Source organism: Suricata suricatta, chromosome 1, assembly GCF_006229205.1.
Source record: "Suricata suricatta isolate VVHF042 chromosome 1, meerkat_22Aug2017_6uvM2_HiC, whole genome shotgun sequence".
Lineage (NCBI taxonomy): Eukaryota > Metazoa > Chordata > Mammalia > Carnivora > Herpestidae > Suricata > Suricata suricatta.
The window spans coordinates 128,070,464-128,083,158 of NC_043700.1; the positions used below are offsets into that span (position 1 = coordinate 128,070,464).

At 37.2% G+C, this 12,695-nt stretch overlaps 1 protein-coding gene across 3 annotated transcripts in view; it reads left to right on the forward strand.

Annotated features, from left to right (window-relative positions):
- The window catches only part of WDFY3 (WD repeat and FYVE domain containing 3), a 251,559-nt gene that overhangs the window by 141,965 nt on the left and 96,899 nt on the right, over window positions 1-12,695 (forward strand). For all 3 annotated transcript variants that reach the window (XM_029943745.1, XM_029943751.1, XM_029943756.1), the window contains 6 exons: window positions 1,263-1,494; window positions 3,176-3,276; window positions 3,411-3,629; window positions 8,593-8,774; window positions 10,597-10,828; window positions 12,375-12,535. In XM_029943745.1, the coding sequence (XP_029799605.1) occupies window positions 1,263-1,494; window positions 3,176-3,276; window positions 3,411-3,629; window positions 8,593-8,774; window positions 10,597-10,828; window positions 12,375-12,535 (1,127 nt within the window). The remainder of the gene's footprint in view (window positions 1-1,262; window positions 1,495-3,175; window positions 3,277-3,410; window positions 3,630-8,592; window positions 8,775-10,596; window positions 10,829-12,374; window positions 12,536-12,695) is intronic.

Sequence of the window (12,695 nt, forward strand, 5' to 3'; positions counted from 1 at the left end):
CACTTCCTCCCCCTGCCCGTTGTCATCCGTAATTAGTGAATGCTGTGTTTTGGAAACTAAGATCTTTTTTTTTTGTTTTTAATGTTTTATTTATTTTTGAGACAGAGAGAGACAGCAAGAGCGGGCAGGGGCAGAGAGAGAGGGAGACACAGAATAGGAAACAGGCTTCAGGCTCTGAGCTAGCTGTCAGCACAGAGCTTGATGCGGGGCTCAAACCCACCAACCAGAGATCATGACCTGGGCTGAAGTCGGAGGGTTAACCGACTGAGCCAACCAGGTGCCCCAAACTAAGATCTTTTGAGTTCCAGTGTAATTTTATTGGAAAACAGAAATTATTGCAGTTTCCCACATCTGTCTACCTCCCCTACATGCATATTAGATGCATATATACTTTGTTATTGTTTTTGTACCTAACGCAAACAGTTTGAATTGAATTATGACTTTCTTTGCAAGGCATAGAAACAAAAATAGTTCTTCTCTAACAGAATATTGAAATACAGCTAGGGTTGCCTGAATGCTTAGCACCTTTAAGAGAGAAAAGAGTTATTATATTTGTGTGATTTATGTTGAGAGAGAATCTTTTCTCCATTCATTACATTTGTAATGTCTTCCTAAAAAATAGACCAGTTTGTTGAAAATTTCTCTCTTTATTCTTCAAAGTGTCACCATCTGCATGCATATAGGATTTTTTAAATTCAGCTACTTTTGTGTTTACATATTTAATTGTAATAATTGTAAGAGGAGTGTTAAAAGTAGAGATAAAATGGGAAAGAAGCAAAGTTTTATTATATATCTTTGAATTTTTTGTAATAAAGATGACCCATCTCTTTCCGTTGTAATTCTTCTTGAATATTTTACTTTCTTCTGAAAGAGAAGTAATAATTTTGTGAAATAAAAGTATAATCTAATCTGCTTTTTTAAAAACATGATCTGTAATTTATAAGTGAACTACATTGTAACAGTGGTTTGTATAGTAGTTACTGGTAGTTTTTATTCTTCTTTGTACTCTGTAGTTTCCAACAACACATTCTGCAATGTGTTTATGATTTTAGTAGTAAGTAAAAAAGGAACCACATGCTATTTAAGTTGAAAAATGAACATAAAATATATTAAACCTGGATATTAGCCTTGGTGACTAAGAATAAAATTATTGTATATATTGAAACTAAAGAGTGGTATTTAAAAATAAGTCAGCCTTGTAAAGCCATTATTTTAAAAATCTACATGATATTTTTTCCCAAGAGATTTTCTTTGACTTACAGGCAGCATGATCACATCTATGGAAGGCCTGTGTTCTGATAATGTTTTCAGTTTACATGAAGATAACCATTACCGGATAAGCAAGAGCCTGGTAAAATCTGCAGAAGGAAGTACTGTGCCCCTAACTAGGGTGAAGTGTCTAGTCTCCATGACAACCCCACATGACATCAGACTTCATGGTTCATCAGTTACTCCAGCTTTTGTTGAATTTGACACATCCCTTGAAGGGTTTGGGTAAGGCATTTGCAGGATAGCCAAGCCTTACTATATTATTTTATGCCTCCTACTTGCCTTTGACAAATAGATCTTTGTTTTTAAAAATACTTAGTTAAAATATGCTATATATTTTGTATTCCCAAATGATCAACTTCATTGAGCATGTTGTTTTAAGGTTTTTAGATTTAATTCCTTTTATTTAAAAATGTTTTTTAATGTTTATTTTTGAGAAAGAGGGAGATAGCACAAGTGGGAGAGGGGCAGAGACAGAGGGAGACACAGAATCCAAAGCAGGCTCCAGGCTCTGAGCTGTCAGCACAGAGCCCGACGCAGGGTTCAAACCTATGAAAGGCAAGAGTGTGACTTGAGCTGAAGTTGGAAGCTTTGGAAGCTTAACCCACTGAGCCTCCCAGTCACTCCTAGATTTAATTATTTTTAATTATTATACTAAATAAGTTGATATATTGAGTCAGTAATCTAAGACGAATGGTCCAATTTTTTTAAATTTAATTTTATTTTTTGGTAAAGTTTTATTTTAACATAGCCACACTCCATTATGTAGGTACTATGTGTGGCCACTTTCACGCAAGGATGGCAGGGTTGAATAGTCACGACAGACTCTCTGGTCTGCAAAGCATAAAATTTTTTTATGGGAAGGTATGGCCCGCCCAGAAAATGTTTGCCAACCTCTGATTTAGTATAATAAATTTATAGGTCAGATACAAATTAAAATTGCATCAGAAGCTATTTGGGTTTAATCATCATCCTTTTCTATAAATTACCTAGTTTAATACCTTAAACATTATAAATACTCAATGACTAGCAACCAAATGAGTAAATAATTTCAAGTGGCAGAAAATGCTAGAGTAGCAGAAGCAACAGTAAAGAATCTGTGGAGAATCTAGAAGAACTTATAAAATCCATAATCCTTAAAACAGACTCAAATGTTAATATTGATAGATCTATATCTATACTAGTTGTTCGTGGGATTCTTATACACCAATCTAATGCTATATATAAAGTATATATAAAACTATACATACATTGTATTTTAAGAACACTGTCATGGGTTATTATTGAATGGTGGATTAAAACCTATTTCAAAATAGTTGGAACTAATCAGAACAGAGGAAGATGACTCACTGGGAAAGGGCACAAGGGAATTTTTCTGCAGTGATGAAGTGGTTCCATTGTTTTGAACATGGTTGTGCATTGGTGCATTTTACCATCTGCAACCTATACTTTGATTCTTTTAAAACTTTAAAGCAAAAGTGATGCCATTGGAGATTTAAAAAAAAATTTTTTTTTTTTGAGAGACAGAGACAGTGCAAGCAGGGGAGGTCAGAGAGAGAAGGAGACACAGAATCTGAAGCAGGCTCCAGGCTCTGAGCTAACGGTCAGCACAGAGCCCGTGCGGGGCTTAAACTCACGAACCGTGAGATCATGACCTGAGCCGAAGTTGGACACTTAACCGACTGAGCCACCCAGGCGCCCCAAGGAGATTTTTGAAAGTATATCTCTCAGCACTCTTGTGTAATTAAAAGAAGAGAAGGACTTTATTAGGCATCCAGATTTATTCCATGATCTCTTCACTCTAGTTACCCTTAAATGATAGTAGTTTATTTCACTATGGTAGGTGCATAGTGATAAGAGAAGAAAATGGTTGATCTCTAATATGTACATTGTCTTTTCTTAATAGCTGCTTGTTCCTGCCCAGTTTGGCTCCCCATAATGCCCCCACAAACAATGCTGTCACAACGGGTCTTACAGATGGGGCCGTGGTCAGCGGCATTGGTTCCGGTAAATATTTCTTACTTTGCTCCTGAGATTCGTTTTTTTAGTAGGTTATAGTTTCTTCAGAGTCTATTGCCTTCTCTTTAAAATGTACATATGAATCAACACAAACTCTTCCATTGTTATTTTTCTCTTTTTAGGTGAAAGATTCTTCCCTCCTCCATCTGGCTTAAGCTACTCTAGCTGGTTTTGCATTGAACATTTTAGTTCTCCTCCAAATAACCACCCTGTCAGACTCCTTACCGTTGTGCGCCGAGCAAATTCTTCTGAGCAGCATTACGTGTGCCTTGCCGTCGTCCTGTCAGCAAAAGACCGATCTCTGATTGTCTCCACCAAAGAGGAACTACTCCAGAACTATGGTCAGTCTCTGTTTCTTGTTGCTTCCTGTGAAAATTAAAGGTATTAAACTTCATTATAATATTCATCTTTAATGTCCAGCTGGTAATTCTTTTCCAATTTAAACTATTACAGAATAGGACAGGTTATATGAAATGTTGAATATTGTTTACCAGTGAATTTTAAGGCACTTTCCAAAGAGACTCAGATAGAAAACAATGGATAGAGTTCCTGAAATAAAGATTCATCTCCACTTGCCAAGAAATCACAGCTTTTGCTAGGAAAGCAGATTGCTTGTTTGATATATTTTAGTAAGGATTTTCATTGACCATGAATTCTGCTTAACTAATGAATATTCATCGAGCACCTGCCTACCATATGTGCCACTCCATGCTAGACACAATAATATTTTAATTACTTTATCCATCACTTATCTTCAAGACTTAATACATACCATTTAATAATCCTAATTTCCTACTTCTCTCCAATATGCTGTAATGTTACATTGCTCTCCAATAGAACTTTAAAGACATTCATGAGTATCTTCCTGAATGATTTACACAACATAAAATACAAATCTCAGTTTACTGAATGTTCTTTGCTAAAGTTACCTTTTAATTAACTGAATAAAATAATACCACATATTGCTTAACATGTGGTTGGTATTCAAATATATTTGAATGTTAGATTAATTAGATTGTAAGGCCTTTTTTCTTAATATTCTTCATGATTAGCACAGAGGTAAAAGTCAATATAGTGTAACTGCTTTAAAATTCTTTCTAGGACACTTTATTTGTTGCTGTTGATATTTTTCCTCCTAATTCAGTCCGTCTTCAGTCTTGCAGTTTGGGATATCCATTCTCTTGTTCTTTCACTACATCTCTGACCTCTTTTTACACTTTCCTTCAGCAGCTTTCTTTCACATCTTCCCCTTCAAATCAGTATTTTCCAAGGTTTCGTCTTTAGTCTTTGTACTCAGCCTGCTCTTCTTGAGGAAAAAAAATCTGTGTCTGTTAGATTTGGGTCTTTTTAATCCTACAACAATTCCAGAATTAAAGGTTTTTATATTTGTCTCAGGCTTTCTCATTTTTTATTTTGTTTTATTTATTTTTTTAAGTTCGTTTATTTGAGACACATCATGAGTGGGGGAGGGGCAGAGAGCGAGGGAGAGAGGGAGAATCCCAAGCAGGCTCTGTGCTGGCAGTCCAGAGCTGCCAACATGGGGCTCAAATTCATGAAACTGTGTGATGATGACCTGAGCCAAAACCAGTGGTTGGATGCTTAACCTACTGAGCCATTCAGGTGCCCCTCTCCTCATAATTTAACTTCAAATTAGACATTCATATGAATAGTCTCTTTGTAAACAGCTCAGATTGTAATGCTTCTTCTTTATAAAACCTGCATCTCTTTCTGTTTTCGTGTCTTGCTAAATGACACCCCCACTACCAGTTTAGCCCAGCTAAAAATCTCCAAGTCTACTTTGAAAATATCACTCCTTCCACTAAGTCTATTGTAATACGTTTCCTTCGTATTTCTTCTTCTTAATGTTTATTTATTTTTAGAGAAAGAGGGAGATAGAGAATCCCAAGGAGGCTCTGCTCTGTCCGCAGAGCCCGACTCAGGGCTCAGACCCACAAACGTGAAATAATGACCTGAGCTGAGATCAGGAGAGGGACACTCAACCAACTGAGCCACCTGACACCTCTTCCTTCATATTTCATAAATCTTCCCTTCCTTTTATGCCCTCTGCCATAGATCTTAATTTTTTTTGTTGTTTATATATTTTTGAGAGAGAGGAAAGGAGGGAGAAAGCACATGCATGCAGATGAGCGAGCAGAGAAGGGGCAGAGAGAGGGAGACACAGAATCTGAAGCAAGCTCCAGCCTCCGCGCCGTCAGCCACAAGCCATGAGATCATGACCTGAGCCGAAGTCAGACACTTAACGAGCTGAGCCACCAGGCACCCCATCTTACTTAATTTTTTTATCAGTTATCTGGACTTTTAGGATTGTTAACTCTTTATATTTGTCTTTGTCTGGTTACCCTACTAAAACAATGGTTCGTTCTCTCTCTCTCTCTCTCTCTCTCTCTCTCTCTCTCTCTCTCTCTCTCTCTCACACACACACACACACGCACACACACACACACACACACACACACACGCGCGCGCGCGCGCGGACAATGTAATTTATTACCTCGGTATTATAGGCAGCCCTGCCACCTAAAACATGCAAAATATGTAAAAGCATGAGTGAATGAACAAATGAGGGAAAAAAAATATGAGAAAGGGACATAATGAGAAAATAATAATAAAAAAAAGTAATAATAGGGAATTTGGAAAAATAATAGAATTTAGTGGAAAAGTTAAGGAATGGGTGTAGGGATATTTTTTTAAACTAGGAAAATGTTTTCTAACTCTATATTATTTTCATGAAATGTAATTCGCAAGATTACTACAGTCCATATATCACTAGAAATTACAGTAATAGATGCATTAGTTATAGATGCTGCTGCTACTATAAGGATCCGTCCTCTGAACAGCTGTAGCCCATTAAGAAGCCTAGGTAATTAAGAGTTGTCAGAAACCATTTGGCTCGCCAGGATACCCTGACAAACTACTGATGCCGGATGTGGCTTAGACGGAGCCTGAGCCAGAACGTGAAACTCTCAGAAAATTTTTATATGTAAAATTTTCTATAATTCTGGAGAAGACTCAGTCTGTTAACAAGAAGGGAAAGGGAAGAATTCCCGGTTTCGCCCATACTTTTTATCTTTTCTTTCACATACTTTGGTCTATACACCAGACCTCTCAAAGCTCTTGTGTATATATCCCGCCTTTCACCTAGTTTATTCAGTTCTGTTCCTACGTTATGTCACCTATTGATAAGATTCTGCTTTTCTTAGTTCAGCGGTAGATGTATATTCTGAATTGTCATTTTGAAATACGATCTTGGCATGTCAGTATATGCAGATATTTTAAAATTCCAGAAGTAAAAATTAGTATTTTATTTGTAATTTTTTTATGATGTAACTTAAAGTTTTATCTTTGAGTGTATTACTTATATGTACTTATCCTGAAAATGGTGAATCTGCTGTAAGTTACATGGTTACAGATTAGCTTTTTTAAAGGTTTTGGTGGGGAGGGTGAAACAGTGAGTCTTTAACATCTGGATTTACACTGTTGTCCCATCCCTGCTTGAATGCTTTAAAAAGTTTAATTTTAATTAGCTTAACATTAAGATTGAATTAATATTGACCCATTATTTTCTGGCATGATCAGGCAACATACTGGGTAGCAGAGGGAAACCAGATTGGAGTCAGGAAGTGATTGTAGAATGTTAGGAAATAATCAGAGTTGTCTAATGAAGCAGGAAACTTGGATCAAAAAATACCTTTCCATGCAGCCACTGTGGAAAACAGTATGACCTTTCCTCAGAAAAACTTAAAAATAGAATTACCATATGATCTAGTAATTCCACTACTGGATATTTACAAAAAGAGAACAAAAACATTAGGGGTACCTGAGTGGCTCAGTCTGTCAGGTGTCTGACTCTTGATTTCAGCTCAGGTCATGATCTCATGGTTGTGAGATCAAGCCCCATGTCAGGCTCTGTGCTAAGTGTGGAGCCTGCTTAAGATTCTCTCTCCCTCCCTCTGCGTCTTCCCTATTTGCATGTACTGTCTCTCTTAAAAAACAAAAAGAAAGAAAGAAGGGAGGGAGGAAGGAAGGAAAGAAAGAAAACAAAACATTTATTCAAAAAGATAGATGCACCCCTTTGTTTATAGCAACGTTATTTACAATAGCCAAGCCAAGATATGGAAGCAGCCCAAGTGTTCATCAATAGGCGAATAGATTAAGAAGATGTGAAATCTATCTATATGTACAGTGGAATATTACTCAGCTATGATAGGGGATGAGATTTTGCCACTTGTAACAACATGAATGGAACTGTAGGGCATTAGGCTCAGTGAAATAAGTGAGTCGGAAAAATACAAACCATTATGATTTCACTCATGTGGAATGTAAGAAACAAAGGAACAAAAGAGAAAATAAGATAAACCAAGAAACACTCTTAACTATAGAGAAAAAACTGAGGGGAGATGTGTAGGGTATGAGGTAAAATAGGAGAGGAGGATTAAAGAATACACTTAACATGAGCATTCTGTAAGTACAGAATTGTTGAATCACTATCATACACACAGTATGTTCACTTTACCATGTTTAAAATTTTAAAAATAATAATGAATATATGAATGAACAAAGCCTTTTACTCCATAAATCACCTGCCTACTGTTAGCTGTCATCAGGCAGGGGACAGAGCAGTGCAGCCACAAACTGAGAACAAATAGTTGGCCTCTTGTATCACTGAGCAGAGCGTATACCAAGAGTAAAAATTGTAACTTTCTAACCAGTGCTATAATCAAATGCATAGCAAATGAGAATTTTAAGCAACCTTTTATAACAGACCATGACAGATAATAGTCTCTTTTTATTATCTCCTTTAACTTTATTATGTTTCATTTATTTATTTTATCATCGATTAGAACTTTATTTGATTATAACTGTATCTTGAGCATAAGAAAGCAAAATACATCTCAGGTTTTACTTCTTCCTGCAGATCATTTTAAAAAATGTTTTATGTTTATTTATTTTTGAGAGAGACAGTGTGGATTTGCGGGGGAAGAGCAGAGAGAGAGAGGGAGACACAGAATCCAAAGCAGGCTCCAGGCTCTGAGCTGTCAGCACAGAGCTTAAGGTGGGACTCAAACCCATGAACTGCGAGACCAAGACCTGATCCAAAGTTGGACGCTTAATCGACTGAGCCACCCAGGCACCCCTACTTCATCCTGCAGATAAAGCTGTTGAATGGATAGGGTATTTTCATTTACGTCATCATTATATGTGAACATACAGCCAAGATCTAGATATGCATAATGGTTAGAATGAGGATGTTGAATATTTTATTTCTTTTTTCTCTTATTTTAGTTGATGATTTTAGTGAAGAATCCTCTTTTTATGAGATTCTCCCATGCTGTGCCCGCTTCCGATGTGGGGAACTTATAGTTGAGGGGCAGTGGCACCATCTGGTTTTGGTGATGAGCAAAGGCATGCTGAAAAACAGTACTGCAGCCCTCTATATTGACGGACAGCTTGTTAACACTGTGAAGGTAAGCCAACTCATGCTTGTAGGTCTTAACCTGCTTTACAAGGTAGTTTACTAGTGGGTGTGTTTCTATGTATGTGTGTTTGTGAGGGGGTATATTTTAAATTGCTGTCTTAATTTTAAACTGACCTTTAGTACCCATTTGAACAATGTGTTTAAGAGTCACGTGGCTGGCTAATTCACGTCACTTTATTTGAGAAGAATAGAAAAAAGATGTATGTTATAGGGTACCGAAGAAGTTAGTGAATATGTCAGTGCTTGAGCCAGATGGCTAAGTGAGTTTTCACAACAGAAGAACCAGTTGATGTCTAAATAACCTATGACCACACAGTTTTGTCACTTCATTGTTATTATGCATTCCAGTAGACTCTATATTTTTTTAGAGCTGGAATTGTTTTTAGTCTTCTTTGTTCTCACATCACCCAGATTAGTCCTGTGATAATAAATAGTAGGTGTTCCATTACTATTTGTTGAATGAGTGAATATGTAAGTATTACTCTAGATATACCATAATATTCAGAAGAGAGGCGAGAGAGTTGAAATAACCAATAAAGAGTCAAAAATTGATTTTTGTATCAGGATGAATGCTGCTAGTTTCTTTCAATAGAACTTAGCTCGAAAGCTGTTGAAATCACACTTTAGCTTCTAAAAGATTGTATCTGTTTTTATAGCGATTATCACTTGAAAGAAGCAACAAAAGCAGAGTTTGTCTTTTTGTGTGAATTAAAGTTTAAAAAGCAGTGAAATGGGCAGCTTCCATGAATACATTTCCTTCATTAATGATATCTTATTGTTACATTGTATTTCAATATGATAAGCCCTAAAATGCATTGTGGGAATAGTAATTTTCCCTTTGTACACATGACTGCATTTGAAAGGGGCTTATAAATTCTTGGGTAGGTTGCTTGTTACTTTTTAGTATTATTTAAGATAAAAATGTCTTCACCTTCTAGAATCGAGAGGGAGGAGATTTTTCATTGGTTTACTTACATTATCATCATCACTGTGTCATTTAGAAGTCAGCAGTCCTGTGAAACCAACTCTGGGCCGTGTATTGGTCTTCACACTTGTGCTTTTAACATCGCTGGGAACTATTCTTTAATATATGGAACGTTAGATGTGATCTGAAGCCAGGACAGTGTTAGAACAAAACAGTCAGCAGAAATGTCCTTCAACCTATCAAGTGATGGAAAGCTGCCTATGCCAGAAGAAACAACGTGATCTTATTATCTCATACTCTTATTATCTATTTATTATGAAATGAATTGAATGATAATTTTGGCAACTTGTCAGTACGCACTAGTGTGAGAATGTGTTTTATGTTGAGATTAAAATGTGTGTGTGTAAATTATACAATAGACTATTAATTTTTATAATTTCTATAGCATTCTACCCATTATAAAACATTCTTCATGAATTATTTTCTTTGACAAACTCAGATTGAAGGTAACCCAGCTTATTTCAAGACTACTTGAATTCCCATAGTTGGGAAGCTCTATTTTTATACTAACCCAAAAATTTCATGGAGGCATCATTAATTTGATACGGAAGCCACCCAGACAGTAATAGTAACCCTCTATTTGATGTTGCCCTTTCTGGCGTTAGACAGTTTATATCTGAGAGTTGGATAATAACAAGTTTCCTTCTTCCACATCAGGTTCCAGAGTCTTGGCCTTCCTCACACTTCTCAACCCAGCCTCTTCTGTGCATTTGTAAAGTTGGATGACCTTGGGATATGGAAACTGTACACAAAAAGTGGCTGTTTTCCTGATGAAAGTGGGGCTCTTTTGGTTCTATCTCACACGTTGCTTTCACTCTTCTTCCAGCTGCATTATGTTCACAGTACCCCTGGGGGCTCGGGTTCTGCAAACCCACCGGTGGTCAGCACAGTCTATGCGTATGTTGGCACTCCCCCTGCCCAGCGCCAGATTGCTTCCCTAGTTTGGCGCCTGGGGCCCACGCATTTTCTGGAAGAAGTTTTACCTCCTTCAAATGTTACTACCATTTATGAACTGGGACCAAATTACGTTGGAAGCTTTCAGGCCGTATGTATGCCATGTGAGTAACTTATTCTTTATTCTTAGTTGTATAAAACTTACCTCCTGCCATGTACATACGTGAATAAGTGCATGTACACATGTACCTACAGGTTTGCGTATAGGGTGTATATACGGTTCTACATTAGGTTTATCTTAAAAAAGCCTTCTCCTTCACTTTTTCTTCAGTGTGATAGGGTTGAGCACTCATTCCTATTCCAAATCCTCTCCTCCACTGATGATGCTATTCTTTCCTGATTTTTGTCTTCATGCCCCGTCACTGATTTTCTAGTTTGTGTTTTTGGCTCCAAGATGTGCATACCCCCTAAAAGTCTAACCACAGCTTCTTCTCTTTCTATAATTTCTCTTACTATATAAAGCATTCTAAAGTGTGTCTACTCTGGTTAAAAGAAGGAAAGATGTTTCCAGAAAACACAGACGGATATTTTTCTTAGGTTAGACCCATCAGTACCAGTTTTCGTCATTCCTTTACTCCCACAGTCCACCTCTTGTCGTCCTCTCTCCCAAAAGAAAGGTAGAGTTAAAGGAACCGACACTAGCTGTGATTCCTCTGTAATCCTCTTTCCGAATGATGTCCTCTACCCTCTTGTTCTTATTCTCCTGAAGCTCTCAGAAAAGTTAGGACAAGTGTAGTAAGTGATAAAGATCCTGTCGCTAAGTAATTTGTCACTCACATTCTTGATTTAGATAGCTTCTAAGAATAGCTAACACCGTGCACTCAATATGTGCATATAAGTTAACACACATACTTGTTCTGGATCCCTTCATATGTGTTTGTTCATCTTCTTAAAACTCTGGGACTTGCATACTCTTTTTATAATCCCCATTCTACAGAAGAGGAAACTGAAGCATAGAGATGTGTCAGTCATGCATCTTTTAAGTGATAAAGCAGAGACCAAACTTAAGCCACCTAGGGCCGAAACTTGTATTCTTAACTCCCCTGATACGCTATTTAGAGATAGGGAGGCTTATCTGAGCAGTTGTCGAGGGGGGAGACCGAGAGCTACAGAGCTTCAGGCCTTCCACTCATGTTCATTCTCTTTCTCCTTTGATCCTTGGGGAAATGTCTTGTGATTTGCTTGATAACAGTTAAAACTCTTTTCTTTTACGTTACGCTATTTGTAAAGCACATATTAAGAATAAAACTTGGGATGTAAAGGTCTATGACTAGGTGATTTTCTCTATTAAATCAAGAGCTGAAAAGTTAAATAGCATAGTTTTTAAACTTAGCTCCCTTGTTCCACTTGAAAAGATTTTTGGGGTACCTGGGTGACTCATTTGGTTAAGCATCTAACTCTTGATTTCATCTTAGGTTCATGAGTTCAAGTGCTGCATCAGACTCTGATGACAGCATGGAGCCTGCTTAGGATTCTCTCTCCCCATTTCTCTCTCTGCCCCTCTTCGACTCGTGCTATCTCTGTCTCTCTCTCAAAACAAAATAAAAAAAAAAAGATTCTCAAGTCTACCTATTTAAAAATAGTAAGAATAAAAAATTTGTGTTAGGAGAAATACTGGCAATTTTGAAAAGGATCATTCTTCTTTTGAAGGTAAAGATACAAAGTCTGAAGGTGTAGTCCCATCTCCTGTGTCATTAGTACCAGAAGAAAAAGTATCATTTGGCCTCTATGCACTCTCTGTGTCTTCTCTAACGGTGGCAAGAATCCGGAAAGTGTACAACAAGTTGGACAGCAAAGCCATTGCTAAGCAGGTAAGCAGAATGATCTCCTGGTCAGCCGTGGCTACTTTTCCCAGGAACGGTGTTTCAGCGCTTTGTTACAGGCATCCCCAAGTCTGAGTAGTCCCTGAAAACAGTGCCTTTCATGTATCATTTATATGTGTTTTATTTGGCTTTGGGCTTAAGCCAAAAT